Source organism: Protomyctophum parallelum (genome assembly GCF_964188405.1).
Source record: "Protomyctophum parallelum genome assembly, chromosome: 9".
In the NCBI taxonomy this organism is placed as follows: Eukaryota; Metazoa; Chordata; class Actinopteri; order Myctophiformes; family Myctophidae; genus Protomyctophum; species Protomyctophum parallelum.
This window is the reverse complement of record NC_139706.1, coordinates 47,159,037-47,178,832: the sequence shown is the minus strand read 5'-3', so window position 1 is coordinate 47,178,832 and position 19,796 is coordinate 47,159,037. Positions and strand designations below refer to the sequence as shown.

The 19,796-nt window shown below is 41.6% G+C and overlaps 1 protein-coding gene across 1 annotated transcript in view; it reads left to right on the top strand.

Annotated features, from left to right (window-relative positions):
* man2a1 (mannosidase, alpha, class 2A, member 1) overlaps positions 1-19,796 on the top strand; it is a gene marked incomplete at its 5' end in the record, with an annotated part of 57,306 nt that overhangs the window by 23,131 nt on the left and 14,379 nt on the right. Inside the window, 11 exons of the mRNA XM_083773296.1 lie at positions 1,933-2,139; positions 3,916-4,030; positions 4,946-5,013; positions 10,359-10,524; positions 10,960-11,205; positions 12,283-12,405; positions 14,992-15,106; positions 15,821-15,954; positions 17,922-18,063; positions 18,628-18,758; positions 19,546-19,740. Of these exons, the coding sequence (XP_083629422.1) occupies positions 1,933-2,139; positions 3,916-4,030; positions 4,946-5,013; positions 10,359-10,524; positions 10,960-11,205; positions 12,283-12,405; positions 14,992-15,106; positions 15,821-15,954; positions 17,922-18,063; positions 18,628-18,758; positions 19,546-19,740 (1,642 nt within the window). The remainder of the gene's footprint in view (positions 1-1,932; positions 2,140-3,915; positions 4,031-4,945; positions 5,014-10,358; positions 10,525-10,959; positions 11,206-12,282; positions 12,406-14,991; positions 15,107-15,820; positions 15,955-17,921; positions 18,064-18,627; positions 18,759-19,545; positions 19,741-19,796) is intronic.

Here is a 19,796-nt window from a genome sequence, read left to right as displayed (position 1 = left end):
AGTTAGGGGGATGTAGATCTGTTTGACAGACCTGAGGTCAGTGAGGGGGATGTAGATCTGTTTGACACACCTGAGGTCAGTGAGGGGGATGTAGATCTGTTTGACAGACCTGAGGTCAGTGAGGGGCGGTGTAGATCTGTTTGACAGACCTGAGGTCAGTTAGGGGGATGTAGATCTGTTTGACAGACCTGAGGTCAGTCAGTGAGGGCGGTGTAGATCTGTTTGACACACCTGAGGTCAGTTAAGGGGGATGTAGATCTGTTTGACAGACCTGAGGTCAGTGAGGGGGATGTAGATCTGTTTGACAGACCTGAGGTCAGTGAGGGGGACGTAGATCTGTTTGACAGACCTGAGGTCAGTTAGGGGGATGTAGATCTGTTTGACAGACCTGAGGTCAGTTAGGGGGATGTAGATCTGTTTGACAGACCTGAGGTCAGTGAGGGGGATGTAGATCTGTTTGACAGACCTGAGGTCAGTGAGGGGGATGTAGATCTGTTTGACAGACCTGAGGTCAGTCAGTGAGGGCGGTGTAGATCTGTTTGACACACCTGAGGTCAGTTAAGGGGGATGTAGATCTGTTTGACAGACCTGAGGTCAGTGAGGGGGACGTAGATCTGTTTGACAGACCTGAGGTCAGTGAGGGGCGGTGTAGATCTGTTTGACAGACCTGAGGTCAGTTAAGGGCGGTGTAGATCTGTTTGACAGACCTGAGGTCAGTTAGGGGGATGTAGATCTGTTTGACAGACCTGAGGTCAGTGAGGGGGATGTAGATCTGTTTGACAGACCTGAGGTCAGTGAGGGGGATGTAGATCTGTTTGACAGACCTGAGGTCAGTCAGTGAGGGCGGTGTAGATCTGTTTGACACACCTGAGGTCAGTTAAGGGGGATGTAGATCTGTTTGACAGACCTGAGGTCAGTGAGGGGGACTTAGATCTGTTTGACAGACCTGAGGTCAGTGAGGGGCGGTGTAGATCTGTTTGACAGACCTGAGGTCAGTTAAGGGCGGTGTAGATCTATTTGACAGTAGCAGAAACATCCTTGCCTTCCTTGATTCTGACCTGAGATCAGTTTCTAAAAATGTCTTCTGCATCCTGACCGTTTTCTGAAAAAGCTATGTTTCTATGTCAGTGGTTCTTCGGTTTTTCAAAAATAGCAGATCTACAAGCTCATAGCGCGCCACCGAGTGGCGCACTACAAGCTTGTAGGTCTGCTATTTTTGAAAAATCGAAGAACCACTGACATAGAAACATAGCATAGAATTTTTTTTCAATAGCTAAAGCATAACATGATGCTAACACCAAAATGGGTTAATAAGCATCAACGAACATCGCCTGGGCACAGTGACACACACACACACACACACACACACAGCTCCCCTCTACAGTGCTCTAGGACTGAAAGTGACTGGAATGGAGTCTCATTACTCTCTCTCCATTTCTTTCTTCTCTTTTTTATGAATTAAATCGATTAACGTCGTTGGGATTAATCGATATATATCGCCGGGATTAATATTGATATATATATATCGATATATGATATATCGTTACATGCCTAGTAGTAGTATCAAAATTATTAAATTGGTCTTCATTAAATGGGTATGGGCACTGTGCATTTAGAGAAATAATAGGTACTTCTATCTCTTATCTCTCTCTCTGTCTCTCTCTCTGTCTCTCTGTCTCTCTCTCTCTCTCTCTCTCTCTCTCTCTCTCTCCATCTCTCTCTCTCTCTCTCCATCTTTCTCTCTCTCTCTCTCCATCTTCCATCTCTCTCTCTCTCTCTATCTCTATCTCTCTCTCTCTCTCTCTCTCTCTCTCTCTCTCTCTCTCTCCATCTCTCTCTCTCTCTCTCTCTCTCTCTCTCTCCATCTCTCTCTCTCTCTCTCTCTCTCTCCATCTCTCCCCCTGTGTATTCAACACATGGTCTCTCGTCCAGGGCGGCAGAGATCCTGTACAGCCTGACCCTCGCTCATATCAGGCACCTGGGCGGCGGTGGCGGCGTTGGTAACCACGGCGGCGGTTACCCGGCGGCCGACGGCTACCGGCTGCTAACGGAGGCTCGGCGTAACCTGGGTCTGTTCCAGCACCACGACGCCGTCACCGGCACCGCCAAGGACTGGGTGGTGATCGACTACGGTACCAGGTGAGTGCAGGTTTAAAGTGCAGGTTTATACAGTAGTACATAGTGCATCAAATGTTGCCGGTGTTTAAAGTGCCGGTGTCACTAGGAGGCAGGGGTGGAAGGGAAGCCAGAGTCATTGAGCAGCCTGAAGGCAGCTGAGGGGAAAAAACGTTGTCTGTGGCGGGCTTTATTCGTAGCCTTCGGCAGCTTTCGTAGCCTTCGGCAGCCGCAGTCTTCTCCCAGAGCCTCGGCAGCCTGAATTTCTTCAGCTGTCGGAGGAAGTACAGCCTCTGCTGGGCCTTCTTCAGGAGGGCCATGATGTTCAGCTCCCACTTGAGGAGAAATTGTCATGCCCAGGAACCGGCATGACTCCACTGAGGTCACCGGGGTGTCTCCCAGCATGATACCTCTATATGTACCTCTATACCTACACCTCTATACCAAGGACTGGGTGGTGATCGACTATGGTACCAGTTTCTACCTTGAGGAATATTTGGAACCCATTGTTCGACATTCAGCCCATATGCAATAATGTTTGGACACGTTCTGTGTGCCCTTGGGTATTTACATATAGGCCTGATCTATTTCTACAATTTACATTTTAGGCATTTTTACATTAAGCAAGAACAAAAAAGCATGGCTGGCAATACATCACATACATACAAAGTAGTTATCATAAATCATGCGTAAGCTAAGAACGCAACAGTGGAATATCTATATAATGGAACTATGCATGTATACTTCATAGTGCTATGTCTACGTAAAAAAATGCTATAAGTCTACATAAAATGCTATCTAAGTGTCGGGGCTATATAGGGAAAGTGCTACGGTTGCCCGGATGGAGTCTGAAGAGGTGTGTTTTCAGACTACAGCGGAGGATTGGGAGTGAGGCTGCAGTTCTGACCGCAATGGGAAGTGCATTCCATAGTTTTGGAGCCAGAAGGGAAAAGAGTTTGGGACGTTTTCCCAGCGTTTTTAGTGACGGTACTTCCAGCTTCGCTGCGTTGACTGACCTGAGTGTGCGTTCTATACAACCGCTCCAGCGGCCACCTGGACCATAGATCAAGATATCAAATGGGTTATTCACGTTGCCCACAGGTTGACGTGTCAATAATGTGGAGACAGAAATGTCTGTGTGGCTTTTACCTTCTAGGGTGTCAACTGGCCGAAGGCCACTCCACCACCACGCATGTGTGTGTGTCAATCTCTGAAGGCCGTTAGTCCAGATAGGAGGTGTGGAGCCTCTGCTGCTTTTGTACATCAAATAATATACCATCCTTATTTCCCTCGTCATGTCCTTATTATTGCCCTCAGTCATGTCCTTATTGCCCTCGGTCATGTCCTTATTGCCCTCGGTCATGTCCTTATTGCCCTCAGTCATGTCCTTATTGCCCTCAGTCATGTCCTTCCCTGAGTCATGTTGGACATGTCGATGTCTAGTGTGCGACGCAGGGGTTTAAATTAAAAACCCCCGGATATCCTCTTCATCGCGTGATGGCGCCACTCGCCGAAAACAAAACATCTTTCGGGTGTCAATAAGCGAACGTATTTCAAACATACACCGGTTCCTCAAATTCACTGTAGTGTGTGTGTGTGTGTGTGTGTGTGTGTGCGTGTGTGTGTGTGTGTGTGTGTGTGTGTGTGTGTGTGTGTGTGTGTGTGTGTGTGTGTGTGTGTGTGTGTGTGTGTGTGTGTGTGTGTGTGTGTGTGTGTGTGTGTGTGTGTGTGTGTGTGTGTGTGTGTGTGTGTGTGTGTGTGTGTGTGTGTGTGTGTGTGTGTGTGTGTGTGTCGTTCTAGGCTGTTTCATTCCATCCTCAACCTGAAGCAGGTGATGGTGAACTCGGCCCACTGGCTGATCCTCAAAGACAAGAGCCAGTACAGCCATGACGTCTCCAAGGCCTTCCTACACATGGTATTTAACCTTATCTTAACCAGTACAGCCATGACGTCTCCAAGGCCTTCCTACACATGGTATTTAACCTTATCTTAACCAGAGCCTTCCTACACATGGTATTTAACCTTATCTTAACCAGTACAGCCATGACGTCTCCAAGGCCTTCCTACACATGGTATTTAACCTTATCTTAACCAGTACAGCCATGACGTCTCCAAGGCCTTCCTACACACGGTATTTTAACCTTCTCTTAACCACTTCTTACACCCTCTATGGTTATTTTAGAGATAACTCATACATAAGTACTCAAAGCGCTTTACAATGGTTCATTCATTGGGAGGTGAAGCGGCGAACAGTCGACGCCAGCGGCCTCACTTCCCACATTCACACACCGACGGTGTCGAGCTGGCACCAGCCTACTCATTGGAGGCGATGTAGGGTTCGGTGTCTTGCCCAAGGACACTTCGACGATGTGGTCGAACAGGCATTGGACGACTTGCTCTACCTCCCGAGCCACAGCCGCCCCAAACATATAGGATAAACAAGTGGCTTTAACCCATTCTGACCTGAGATCAGATTCATACGAGGTTTCCGCCGGACACACACTGGTCTGATTAAACCCATTCTGACCTGAGATCAGATTTAAAAAATGTCAGTCGGTGGCGCGATATGAGCTTGTAGATCTGCTATTTTTCAATAGCTAAAGCATAAACATGATGCCGACACCAAAATGGGTGACCGGTCAGAATGGGTTAACTCTATAAAAGTATTGAAACTGAAGTGAAGTGAAGCTGATAAGTATATGTTCTGCTTATCATAAAGTGCTGGAGAGACGGGGAGATCAGAAAGGTTTACTAGAATATACAGCTTTAACTTTTTTAACCAAGTACTATTTGTTTTTAACCAAAATAAATGTGACATACTTCCATATAGGACGAGGCTCAGCCATCTCAAGACGCCTTGCCAAGGAAGACGGTGCTGAAAATAGGAGCTAAACAGAGGTAACGTGTTCATGTTTAAATGTTTAATGTTTATGTTTAAATAGGAGCTAAACAGAGGTAACGTGTTTATGTTTAAATGTTTAATGTTTATGTTTAAATAGGAGCTAAACAGAGGTAACGTGTTCATGTTTAAATGTTTAATGTTTATGTTTAAATAGGAGCTAAACAGAGGTAACGTGTTTATGTTTAAATGTTTAATGTTTATGTTAAAATAGGAGCTAAACAGAGGTAACGTGTTTATGTTTAAATGTTTAATGTTTATGTTTAAATAGGAGCTAAACAGAGGTAACGTCTTTATGTTTAAATGTTTAATGTTTATGTTTAAATAGGAGCTAAACAGAGGTAACGTGTTTATGTTTAAATGTTTAATGTTTATGTTTAAATAGGAGCTAAACAGAGGTAACGTGTTCATGTTTAAATGTTTAATGTTTATGTTTAAATAGGAGCTAAACAGAGGTAACGTGTTTATGTTTAAATGTTTAATGTTTATGTTAAAATAGGAGCTAAACAGAGGTAACGTGTTTATGTTTAAATGTTTAATGTTTATGTTTAAATAGGAGCTAAACAGAGGTAACGTCTTTATGTTTAAATGTTTAATGTTTATGTTTAAATAGGAGCTAAACAGAGGTAACGTCTTTATGTTTAAATGTTTAATGTTTATGTTTAAATAGGAGCTAAACAGAGGTAACGTGTTCATGTTTAAATGTTTAATGTTTATGTTTAAATAGGAGCTAAACAGAGGTAACGTCTTTATGTTTAAATGTTTAATGTTTATGTTTAAATAGGAGCTAAACAGAGGTAACGTGTTCATGTTTAAATGTTTAATGTTTATGTTTAAATAGGAGCTAAACAGAGGTAACGTGTTTATGTTTAAATGTTTAATGTTTATGTTTAAATAGGAGCTAAACAGAGGTAACGTGTTTATGTTTAAATGTTTAATGTTTATGTTTAAATAGGAGCTAAACAGAGGTAACGTGTTTATGTTTAAATGTTTAATGTTTATGTTTAAATAGGAGCTAAACAGAGGTAACGTCTTTATGTTTAAATGTTTAATGTTTATGTTTAAAATAGGAGCTAAACAGAGGTAACGTGTTTATGTTTAAATGTTTAATGTTTATGTTTAAATAGGAGCTAAACAGAGGTAACGTCTTTATGTTTAAATGTTTAATGTTTATGTTTAAATAGGAGCTAAACAGAGGTAACGTGTTCATGTTTAAATGTTTAATGTTTATGTTTAAATAGGAGCTAAACAGAGGTAACGTGTTTATGTTTAAATGTTTAATGTTTGTTTAAATAGGAGCTAAACAGAGGTAACGTGTTTGTTTAAATGTTTAATGTTTATGTTTAAATAGGAGCTAAACAGAGGTAACGTCTTTATGTTTAAATGTTTAATGTTTATGTTTAAATAGGAGCTAAACAGAGGTAACGTCTTTATGTTTAAATGTTTAATGTTTATGTTTAAAATAGGAGCTAAACAGAGGTAACGTGTTTATGTTTAAATGTTTAATGTTTATGTTAAAATAGGAGCTAAACAGAGGTAACGTGTTTATGTTTAAATGTTTAATGTTTATGTTTAAATAGGAGCTAAACAGAGGTAACGTCTTCATGTTTTAATGTTTATGTTAAAATAGGAGCTAAACAGAGGTAACGTGTTTGTTTAAATGTTTAATGTTTATGTTTAAATAGGAGCTAAACAGAGGTAACGTCTTTATGTTTAAATGTTTAATGTTTGTTTAAATAGGAGCTAAACAGAGGTAACGTCTTTATGTTTAAATGTTTAATGTTTATGTTAAAATAGGAGCTAAACAGAGGTAACGTGTTTATGTTTAAATGTTTAATGTTTATGTTTAAAATAGGAGCTAAACAGAGGTAACGTCTTTATGTTTAAATGTTTAATGTTTGTTTAAATAGGAGCTAAACAGAGGTAACGTGTTTATGTTTAAATGTTTAATGTTTATGTTAAAATAGGAGCTAAACAGAGGTAACGTCTTTATGTTTAAATGTTTAATGTTTATGTTTAAATAGGAGCTAAACAGAGGTAACGTCTTTATGTTTAAATGTTTAATGTTTATGTTAAAATAGGAGCTAAACAGAGGTAACGTGTTTATGTTTAAATGTTTAATGTTTATGTTTAAATAGGAGCTAAACAGAGGTAACGTCTTTATGTTTAAATGTTTAATGTTTGTTTAAATAGGAGCTAAACAGAGGTAACGTCTTTATGTTTAAATGTTTAATGTTTATGTTAAAATAGGAGCTAAACAGAGGTAACGTGTTTATGTTTAAATGTTTAATGTTTATGTTTAAAATAGGAGCTAAACAGAGGTAACGTCTTTATGTTTAAATGTTTAATGTTTGTTTAAATAGGAGCTAAACAGAGGTAACGTCTTTATGTTTAAATGTTTAATGTTTATGTTAAAATAGGAGCTAAACAGAGGTAACGTGTTTATGTTTAAATGTTTAATGTTTATGTTTAAATAGGAGCTAAACAGAGGTAACGTGTTTATGTTTAAATGTTTAATGTTTATGTTTAAATAGGAGCTAAACAGAGGTAACGTGTTTATGTTTAAATGTTTAATGTTTATGTTTAAATAGGAGCTAAACAGAGGTAACGTCTTTATGTTTAAATGTTTAATGTTTATGTTAAAATAGGAGCTAAACAGAGGTAACGTGTTTATGTTTAAATGTTTAATGTTTATGTTTAAATAGGAGCTAAACAGAGGTAACGTCTTTATGTTTAAACAGAGGTAACTTGTTTATGTTTGGTCCTTAATTGCTTCTTGTTACACTGAATTAAATACATGCATTTCCTGGTGGGAATGTCTGTGTTTGTCTGACAATATATATATTTAACTATATTTAAAGGGTAAAGACCACTTTTGTAGAGGTTTGGGTTGTGTAGTTGGTGGACAAGAAATTTAAAGAAAATTGCTCCAGTGATTAGAAATTGATAATTCAAATTATGCTCCTCGTTGACTTACATTGTACGCTGAAACAGCTCTCAATGTCACTCTTTTAGTACGTAAACACAAACAACATTGATTCAGATTCATAATATTAATAATATATAGCATGTGGTTTTATTTTTTTTATAAAAAATGTTAACTTCCTGTTGATTTTACTATTTGAAGAACTGGATCCGGATCCACAGATCCAGTCCGGGTTTTATTCCTAATAAAAATTGTAAAATCAACAGGAAGTTAATAGTATTATTATTTAACCCATTCTGGGTGAGAACCCCTTTTGGTGTTACATAGCATTACGTTATGCTTTAGCTATTGAAAAATAGCAGATCTACAAGCTCATAGCGCGCCACCGAGTGGCGCGCTATGAGCTTGTAGGTCTGCTATTTTTGAAAAATCGAAGAGCGACTGACATAGAAGACATTTTTTAGAATCTGATCTCAGGTCAGAATGAAAACTGTCAGGATGTAGAAGACATTTTTTTAATCTGATCTCAGGTCAGAATGGGTTAATAAAAATGTGTTTTAGACCTAAGATTCTAATGACCTGATGTCGTGCAACCATGGCTGCACCCTATGGTTGCACCACCACTCAAAACAAAAACACAAGGAACAAGGAAGTGATAGTCTGGGAAATGCCCCACATTACCAAATGTAACCGGACGAGACGAGCAAGGTTACAAAAACAAAAACATACCTATGATGAAACAATAAAGTGCCGTAATTAAAGGACAGTTCCGTGAGTGCTGGTATTCTCTTGTTTTAACCCATTTTGACCTGATATCCGATTATGAAAATGTTCTTCTACATCCTGACAGTTTTCTGAAAAAGCTATGTTTCTATGTCAGTCGTTATTTATTCCCCGGCAGGTCATTGGTGGTGTTATGTTATTGGTGTGTGTGTTATTTATTCCCCGGCAGGTCATTGGTGGTGTTATAATAATAAATCTTTATTTCAGACTCAGGTCCATATCCCATACAAAGGACAAGAAGACAGGGGGATAAAACACAAGGATAAAAAAATAAAAATAAAATAACAAATAAGATACATCCAACATAGCATATGTTTATACACAGTATACACAAACCTATAATCTATATAGGCTATTATGCCAATGTCTCCTGATCAAGGACGTGTATCGACATGAGCTTTTCATAGGGTCCGTTAAAACCATTATGATGCTGTTATCAGACTTATCTAGACGGCACATGAATTTGTACATCAAGTTTCTTAAAAGGGCCGGGCAGGTAGGCACCCCCAGGCTGACAAATAGTTGGCTGGCACTGTGCCATCTTGGTTCCCTCATAAGTAATCTTAATGCATCGTTGTAGGCCACATTTAGTTTGTGCATACTACTAGCCTTGTAATTGCTCCACAAGTGAGCCGTATACAATGGTGTGCAGAATGCTTTAAACAGTGATACTTTGACATCCACTGAGCACTTGTGGAACTTTCTCATTAAAATGTTTGCCTGGGCATACAGTTTACAACGTTGTCTGTTAATGTCACTGTCATCAGAGAGATCTGCAGAGATATGATGACCAAGATATTTTATCTCATTGCAAACCAGTAGAGTGTTGCTACTGAGGATAAAATCAGGGAAGACAGCCCTTTTATCATGTTTACTGCGAACAATCAAGATATTACTTTTCTTAGCGTTATACTTAATGTTGAAATCAGAGCCATACTGAGAGCATATTCTCAAGAGCTGTTGTAGTCCCGCACTATACGGAGACAGGATGACCAGGTCATCCGCGTACATCAGATGGTTAACAACATTGTTACCAATTAAGCACCCTGTTTTACAGAGGTTCAGGTCCCTAGATAGATCATCCATGTATAAATTAAAAAGGTATGGGGATAAAATTCCTCCTTGTTTCACGCCATTACCAACATGAAAGTGATCGGACATAGTATTACCCCATTTCACTTGCATTGTCTGATGCGTATACCAGAACACCAAGATCCTGATGATGTACCTGGGTACCCCTCTATGGTACATTTTATCAAACAGTTTAAAATGATTTAGCCTATCAAAGGCCCGGGATGCATCAATAAAACATAAGAACATTGTGGAATTTTGATTCCTATAATTCAATATAATTTCCTTCAAAGCAAAGATGCACATATCTGTACCGTGTTTTCTCTTGAAACCAAACTGGTTGTCAGCTATGGCAACATATTTCTCCAGTCTGCTCAACAGGATTTTCTCCAGCACCTTAGAGAGAATACTAGCTAAGGCAATGGGCCTATAGTTGTCCATCCCATTAATTTTCCCAGCTTTATCCTTGACAACTGGAACAAGCAAAACTGATAGCATGGAATCTGGCAACATACCATGAATAAGGAAACCAGTAATTGGTGTGTGTTATTTATCCCCCGGCAGGTCATTGGTGGTGTACAACCCGACAGAACAGGACCGCTCGGCGGCCGCCACGGTGTACGTGGACACGCCGCGCGTCCGCGTGGTCTCGGAGGCGGGCCAGTCCATCCCCGCGCAGATGTCTGCCGTGTGGGAAACGCCCACGACGGCGTCCGAGGAAGCCTTCCAGGTAAGAATGGACGGTGACACGTTATTTATCGTTATGAGACACACTACTTTACTGTAACACAACTGTAACACTACTGTAACACTTGCCGTAGCACATGGCTCCAACGTGATCGAGAAAGAGCTTGCATGTTAACCCATTCTGGGCGGTGAACTTTCTTTGGTGTTTTAGGTTGTTATACTTTAGCTATTGAAAAATAGCAGATCTAGCATACCAGGAAACTAGTTGTGTTACAGTCCCATACAGTATGTAACTAATAAGCTAAGTAAACTCATTTAGTTGTTGTTTCCATTATCTAGGCAAAATATTAATAATGTTCCTCTCATTCCTCTTCTGTTTTTCATCTCTCTCTCTCTCTCTCCCTCTCCCTCTCCCTCTCCCTCTCCCTCTCTCTCTCTCTCTCTCTCTCCCCCCCCCCCCCCCCCTCCTCCCCCCCAGCTGTCATTCGTAGCTCAGGTTCCAGCGTTCGGGCTGTCCGTCTACTATCTGAGCGAGTCTGTCGTAGACGACGCCCACAAGGCCAACTACACATTCCTGCAAGGACAGGATAGGCCGGAGCAGCTGTCCGTCACAGCCAAGCACTTCACGGTGTCTCGCCCCGCGGGGCCGGAAGCCGCCGCCCCTCTGAGCATCAAGAACGCCCACGTCCATATATGGAGTTCTGCTAGCACCGGTCTAATGGAGGTACGGTAACATAAATATAACTATTCATTCATTCAAGTTTTTATTTATTCTCGAAATTACACTGAGTAATCAAACTCATTTTCTGTGTCGTCGAGTAATAATAGGTTGGAATGCACTACCAAAGTGTATAACCAATACAAAATGCATCTTTAAAATCAAGTTAAAAGAACACCTTATGTAAACCATACTGCAGTAACCCTGGGAAAATAATAATTCAAATGTATAATTAGTTGAAAGTGATTTTTGCTATGTTTTTCTTGTTTTTTTATTTCTTATTTTATATTTTATATGTTTTATTTTGAGTTAGTGTTTGTAAACAATTGTAAGTATTGCCTTTGTTAAATGTTAAATGTTTGTCTGTGTCGGACCCCAGGAAGACTAGCTTTTGTCAAGTCAAAAGCTAATGGGGATCCTTATAAACAATAAACAATACAATCACATAGAAAGAACATCACAATATATCAGAAGAAGGAGAATAAAAACAAAAGGTAATGCATGTGAAATTACTATACTGTAGGTTTACAAATAAAAAGCTAAAACAAATTTCAAAACAATTTCAAAACAGTTACACATTGTGGGAGTGTATGTATATGCTCACCAAGGTTTTAAAACGATGCAAGGGTACCAATGTGGTCAATTGTATTAAATGTCTTTTGTAGGTCGTTCCATGTGTTAGCCGGACACAGAAGCTAAAGGCAGATTTACCGCTAGTTCAGAGTTAACTTTTGGTACCTTGAATTTGGAGAAATTCCTTGAGCGGGATGTGGTAGCCCAGCCAGCACGCCCACTAGGGTTCAGAGTCCCACTTCAGGAAAGATGAGATGTGTTTTAGGACAATCTCTCCAAGCATGGCTTCATACAAGAACAGGTGCTGATGCAACTATTATAGAGAACCATGCAGGATTTCGCCATAATGTGTTCAGTAGTTACAGCCCATTGAAGATTGAATGGCGGTTGCGGCAAAACGATATACAAATATGAAATATTTATATGAAATATGAGGACGTTTGCGGTGGCATATTGCAGCAGTAACGTTTGTGCGCGTGTGTGCATGCATGCGTGCGTGTGTGTGTGCAGAAGTACCAGCTGTTACCGGATGGGTCAGAACGTGAGGTCAAAGTGCACTTCTTCTGGTACGGGACGACATCCAACCGAGACAAGAGTGGAGCCTACCTGTTCATGCCTGACGGAGAAGCCAAGGTATAATTCAACTCATGTTAGTTAGAGTTAGAGTGGAGCCTACCTGTTCATGCCTGACGGAGAAGCCAAGGTATAATTCAACTCATGTTAGTTAGAGTTAGAGTTAGAGTGGAGCCTACCTGTTCATGCTTGACGGAGAAGCCAAGGTATAATTCAACTCATGTTAGTTAGAGTTAGAGTGGAGCCTACCTGTTCATGCCTGACGGAGAAGCCAAGGTAATTCAACTCATGTTAGTCGGAAGCTCTATAGTTAAGACTTCTTTTTATGCTGTTTTCACAGCATAAAATATTATTTCCTGGAGCTTCCCAAGGAAGCTCTGAGAAGGAAGGGAAGGGGTCACTTGACTGGGCTGCGCCATGACACTTTCATGGGAGCCAAACTCTCACACCGGAAGTGCAATGAATACATGGCAGTGAATGGAGCCGGCTGGACCAGCTCATAGCAAACATTATTTAGGAACAATTGAGACCTTTTGTAAAGTAATCACTTCTGGAAAATAAAAGAAGACATATCACAGGTTGTTTTCTAATCACTTAATTGCTTTTCGATGTGCACAGAATGCACAGTATATAATTTTATCTGAGGATCTAAACAGCAGCATGCATCGTTTCTGGCTCCGAAGTATCGCGAGATTTGGCTGCCAGACAGGAAACGGTGGGAATTATCGCGATACTTGGTGCGTTCAGAAAGGTACTTTGTGCTCTTTAGATACCATACCTCTATAAAAATGACACAGTGTAAACATCTAAAAGCAACACAGCAGACAATAATGTGTTACATGTCTTATTTTCCAGAAGTGATTACTTTACAAAAGGTCTCAATTGTTCATAAATAGTGTTTGTTCATGAGCTGGTCACTGAGCTCTCATTGACTCCAGTGCATTCTGCCAAACTTCCGGGTAGTTTTTGGCTCCCATGAAAGTGTCCATGAAAGTGTCATGGCGCGGCCCAGTCACGTGACCACTTCCCTTCCTTCTCAGAGCTTCCTTGGAGCTTCCCCCGCTCCAGGAAATACACGAGAGACGTTGTGTGGCTTTTAGGCTGAAAACATCAACAGGGACGTCGTCCATCACCCCAGTAGCCTGTTGAAGCCACTGCCGCGAACTATAGGGCATTCACTTAGTCATTTTTACTAGTTTACTAGTCGACTAGTTTTTTGTTTAACTACCTATTATGTAACCAAAAAAATCATTTATTGTTAATAAATATATGTGTACATTTAAAAACTGTGTACAATGGTGACTATAACTATAATCTATCTGATCCTAGCCTAGCCTACAAAATCGGAAAAATAATAATAAAAATAAACTTTATTTTATTTTATTTTTTTATCAACTAGTGAGTCAACTAGTACCAACAAGGTCGAATAGTGGATTTACTAGTCGACTAGTCGACTAGTTGCTTAATGCCCTACCGCGCCCACGCTCCGGCAAACGTTACACAAGCATCAAGAGCAGCACCACCAGTAACTTTTGAACAGTTTCTACTACTGGTGACACTGCACACACTGAACTGAACTTTATCTCTTGTTTTATTAGAGACTCCTTTATACATACACGTAGGTTTATCTCTTGTTTTAGTAGAGACTCCTTTATACATACACGTAGGCTACATCAACTACTATTTATTTATTATTTATCTCTTGTTTTAGTAGAGACTCCTTTATACATACACGTAGGGTACATCAACTACTATTTATTTATTTATTTATCTCTTGTTTTAGTAGAGACTCCTTTATACATACACGTAGGGTACATCAACTACTATTTATTTTGTCTATGCATACATATTGTATCATGTAGATTAGTCATGTACTCCGCACATTGTGTTTTTCTCTTTATCTTTTAACTGCAATGATGACCCTGAAGTTGAACAACCAAGAATTAATTGACACCCATGTCAGCCATGACCTACAGCCCAGACCTTGACCTACAGCCCAGACTCAGACTGGCTTCTGTGATTTCCCTAGTGAGCTTTGACCCATTCAGGCCTGACCTCAAAATTCTTCTAAATCCTCCAGTTTTCTGAAATAAATATTTTCACGATTTTTCAAAAAATAGCAGACCTACAAGCTCATAGCGCGCCACTCGTTGGCGCGCTATGAGCTTGTAGATCTGCTTTTTAATGTTTAAAACACCAAAAGGGGTTTCCGCTGCAGTGTATTGTATTTATTGTTCCTGGCAGAGCTGTGTCACTTATTTTGCCTCTTGTCTTGTGCCAGTTCACACTTCAGTCTCAATGTGGTTTTTACGGGTTAAATAAAATAAAATGTAATGTGATGTGATGTGACAATAAAGATTGATTCTGAAGAAAGAAAGAAAGAAAGATAAAGAGAAAAAGAGTAAGAAGGGGTTGGAAATGCAAGGTTTCACCGTTTCAGTGATGATATATTCGTTGGATGTATCCTAGACCTATAGATCGTTACTTTTTCATTATTATTCGTTGTAAAAATCGCCGATCTCCACACGCACTGCACTTTCATTAGTAGGGCATTAATTTCCATGAATTGGTTGTTTATTTGGACGAGCGATGCTGTTCTCCTGAGGATGAATAAAGTTTTACCCCCCCTCTCCCCCCTCTCCCCAGCCTTACTCTCTCTCCCACCCCCCCCTCATCCGGGTCACTAGGGGGCGTGTCTTCTCTGAGATCACTTCCTGCTTCCAGCACTTCACGCACACGGCGCGCCTATACCATGGCACAGGTAGTGTGTGTGTGTGTGTGTGTGTGTGTGTGTGTGTGTGTGTGTGTGTGTGTGTGTGTGTGTGTGTGTGTGTGTGTGTGTGTGTGTGCGCACACACATGCATGTGAGTAACTGTAACTGTTTCCATCCAAATGTCATTGTAATTTTAAGCACGCTATTCAAATGTCACTGAAGGTAATATGCAAATGAAGTCAATTTGCTTCCAGTGTCCTGACTACATGAAGTTACAAATGCACAATATAATTATTGCTGATTATAATGATTGGTGCCAACATGTCAGCAGGAAATGTCATGTTAACACCTTTCTTATCTTCATTCATCTTCAAAGTTCATGCAACAATATTTCAAAATCGTTCTAGTGCTCCCCTCACAGTCACTTATGTCGAGTTCCAAATAGACATAAAAAAAAAATACATGCAGTTAAAAAAAAAGTGTGCCTGTAATTCATGTCCATTTAATGATATGGGTTTGCTGTTGAGCCCGCCATCCATTTTAAAACCTAATAATGGTTCTCTTCGACTGTTTCCAGAAGTGCTTCTGGTGCGGTCCCTGGAACAACATATTTTCAGATGGGGGTCGGCTACCAAATACATATAATTTTTGGGGGTCATTGACATGAAATATTGAGCACCACTGATATAGAAACATGAGGTTTTTCAGAAAACTTTCATGATTTTAAGACCTGGCCTGAGTGGGTTTAAACGCCCCCTGCAGGCGTGGAGGCGCATGGCGTGGAGCTGTCTAACCTGGTGGACATCAGAGGGGAGGTGAACAAGGAGCTGGCCATGAGGATCAACACCGACGTGGAGAGCAAAGACCGCTTCTTCACCGACCTCAATGGCTTCCAGGTACAGCACGGAACACCCGTTTTCATTGATTGATTGATTGATTGATTACAGTTGCACAATAATGCTAATAAGGATAACCCAAAGAGGGGTTGTTTCCTGTATGTATAGTCATGCACATCTGCAACTCTTTGTACCTTTTTTTTGGGGGGGGAGAAAATTAGCCATGGATACTTTTTCTGAGCAATATGACCGTTTACTATGTTTGCATGTTGAGCTACAAACTCACGCTTGTAGATCGGCTGTTTTCACAATATTTACGTACATAATGGAAATGCCTCAACTCCTACAAAGTGCTTTTCAGGGTGGAGGGGGTCCCCGAGGGGTCCCCGGTTCAGGGTGGAGGACAGACAGACAGACAGACAGACAGACACACAAAGCTGTGCATAGAAGGGGCTATAGCGCCTAGGCCTGTCAAAAAAAATCGATTCGAGTTAGAATCGCGATTCTAATGCCGTCCGATTCAGAATCGATTCTCATTTTCCAAAAATCGATTTTCTTTTTTCTTTTCTTTTTTTGCACAAAATTTGTGCAAGAAAAAAAAAAAAAAAAGAGGCCATAATGCATTGCATGCACAGGTACATTTAATGTACCTGTGCATGCAATGCATTATGGCCTGGGTTTCTGCATAGTGCATTTACTACCAGCTAAGCTAAGCCTGCCAATTGTTTTTTTTTTACACCTGTTTTAATACTAATGTATTGTTCTGGTATTGAGTGAGAAGAGATTTTGTAACTTTTGTACTGGTTCAAATTTGTGCAAGCTAAATAAATGAGACATGTTCTTACTCTTGGATTTAACCTTTGTGTGTTTAAATCATTCAGTTGATAAAACCTTTACAATTATACAAGCTTTTTACTAAATGTACTCTGCTTTCATGCCAGAAGACTGGAGTAGATCATGCTAAAATTCTATTTAATTGTTTTTAATAAAAATAAAAAAACTGCTTTAGAATCGAATCGAGAATCGGAAAAATCGAAAAGATCGAAAATAATCGGAATCGAATCGAATCGTGTGACACCTAAAGATTCGCAGCCCTAATAGCGCCCCTCAAAAAGACTGAGAATCACCAAAACTAAAATGATCCAATTATAGAAGAAGTGGCCTATATGGATGTTTGACAACCTTGTGTGTGTTTGTGCGTGTCAGATCCAGCCTCGTAGGACCATGTCCAAGCTGCCTCTCCAGGCTAACTTCTACCCCATGTTTCAGATCCAGCCTCGTAGGACCATGTCCAAGCTGCCTCTCCAGGCTAACTTCTACCCCATGTTTCAGATCCAGCCTCGTAGAACCATGTCCAAGCTGCCCCTCCAGGCTAACTTCTACCCCATGTCTCAGATCCAGCCTCGTAGGACCATGTCCAAGCTGCCTCTCCAGGCTAACTTCTACCCCATGTCTCAGATCCAGCCCCGTAGGACCATGTCCAAGCTGCCTCTCCAGGCTAACTTCTACCCCATGTTTCAGATCCAGCCTCGTAGGACCATGTCCAAGCTGCCTCTCCAGGCTAACTTCTACCCCATGTTTCAGATCCAGCCCCGTAGGACCATGTCCAAGCTGCCCCTCCAGGCTAACTTCTACCCCATGTTTCAGATCCAGCCTCGTAGGACCATGTCCAAGCTGCCTCTCCAGGCTAACTTCTACCCCATGTTTCAGATCCAGCCTCGTAGGACCATGTCCAAGCTGCCTCTCCAGGCTAACTTCTACCCCATGTTTCAGATCCAGCCTCGTAGGACCATGTCCAAGCTGCCTCTCCAGGCTAACTTCTACCCCATGTTTCAGATCCAGCCTCGTAGGACCATGTCCAAGCTGCCCCTCCAGGCTAACTTCTACCTGCATGTTTCAGATCCAGCCTCGTAGGACCATGTCCAAGCTGCCCCTCCAGGCTAACTTCTACCTGCATGTTTCAGATCCAGCCTCGTAGGACCATGTCCAAGCTGCCTCTCCAGGCTAACCTCTACCCCATGTTTCAGATCCAGCCTCGTAGGACCATGTCCAAGCTGCCTCTCCAGGCTAACTTCTACCCCATGACCAGCATGGCCTACCTCCAGGACCCCGCCACGCGCCTCACCCTGCTCTCCGCTCAGTCCCTGGGAGCCGCCAGCCTCAAGTCTGGTCAGTGCTATGATTTAAATATTTATTAACAGTTTAGGGGGAGGGATTCAGATTTTACGGGGGCCAGTTTCGAATTGCAGCCGTCCGTAGGTGCCCTTTGAGAGCGGTTTTGAAGGAGTCAAGGGATTTGCATGTCTTAATGACTGTTGGTAGGGCGTTCCACATTTTGGTGGCATAGGAGCGAAAATAATTTAGTCCCTTGTTTAGTTTTTAGGCAGTACATTTTGATTTTAGTTTTAGTCATAGTCTCTTGTTAGTTTTAGTCACCCGGAATGTTTTAGTGTTAGTCTAGTTTTTGTCTACTAAATATCATAAGATTTTAGTCTAGGTTGGTGGAGGGTGTGTAGAGCCCAGGATCACATTAGATGATTGACACAGGGGTGAAAAATGGGTTACAAAATTGTGGGATAAAAAATATATAAAAAAAGAAAAGAGTAATGTTAACTCCATAGACACATACAACACAGAAACATCACGGCACTGATCCCAGGCTTCTCTCTCTCTCTCTCTCTCTCTCTCTCTCTCTCTCTCTCTCTCTCTCTCTCTCCCCCCCCCCCCCTCCAGGTCAGCTGGAGGTCATTCTAGACCGCAGGTTGAACCAGGATGACAACAGAGGTCTGGGTCAGGGCGTCACCGACAACAAACTGACCGCCAGCACCTTCAGGCTGCTGCTGGAGAGGAGAGAAGGAAAGGAGGTAAGGCTATAGGAGACTAGGACACCAGGGGCCTATCGTCTATCGTCTACGAGCTCACAACAGTTGTGAGCTTGTAGATCTGCTATTTTCAGCATGCAACCAAGTGTAAAATTACTTATACTGGACTCTTGTCCACTAGTCCCTTCCTAAAAATTCTAGTCTAGTTTGTATTTGTTGACTGAAATTGTCAGTATATTTAGTCCTATAGTTTTAGTCACCATACCTTAGCTTTCATTTAGTTTACATTTAGTTTTTGTCAGTGGAAAAAGGTAGTTGACGAACATTTTTCGTGACACTGTGATGTGGATACTGTGTGGGTGTGTGTGGGTGTGTGTGCGTGTGTGCTTGCATGCTTGCGTGTGTGTGTGTGTGGGATCAATTCCCCCAAAATGTACACATTCTTGCCTTAACCCATTTTGACCTGAGATCAGATTCTAAAAATGTCTTCTACATCCTGACAGTTTCCTGAAAAAGCTATGTTTCTATGTCAGTCGTTCTTCGATAAAAAAAGAAAGCAGACCTACAAGGTTGTAGCGCGCCACTCGGTGGCGCGCTACGAGCTTGTAGATCTGCTATGTTCAATAGCTAAAGCATAACATAATGCTAACACCATACTCTATTGCTGTTTGTCAGGAGGACGCTGCAGCGTCTCCGGTCAGCTACCCCTCCCTGGTCAGCCACATGTCTCTGTCTCTGTCTCTGTTTGTCAGGAGGACGCTGCAGCGTCTCCGGTCAGCTACCCCTCCCTGGTCAGCCACATTTCTCTGTCTCTGTCTCTGTTTGTCAGGAGGACGCTGCAGCGTCTCCGGTCAGCTACCCCTCCCTGGTCAGCCACATGTCTCTGCTGTTCCTCAACCATCCTCTGCTGACCATGGCCGTCAGCCCCGACAGCGGCTCCGTGGCCCTGCGCTCCAGCCGGCCCCTGGCCTCCTCCATGCCCTGCGACATCCACCTGCTGAACCTGAGGAGCATACAGAACCAGGTGAGTGACGTCACAGCCACTTAAACACATTCTGACCTGAGACCAGATTCTAACGC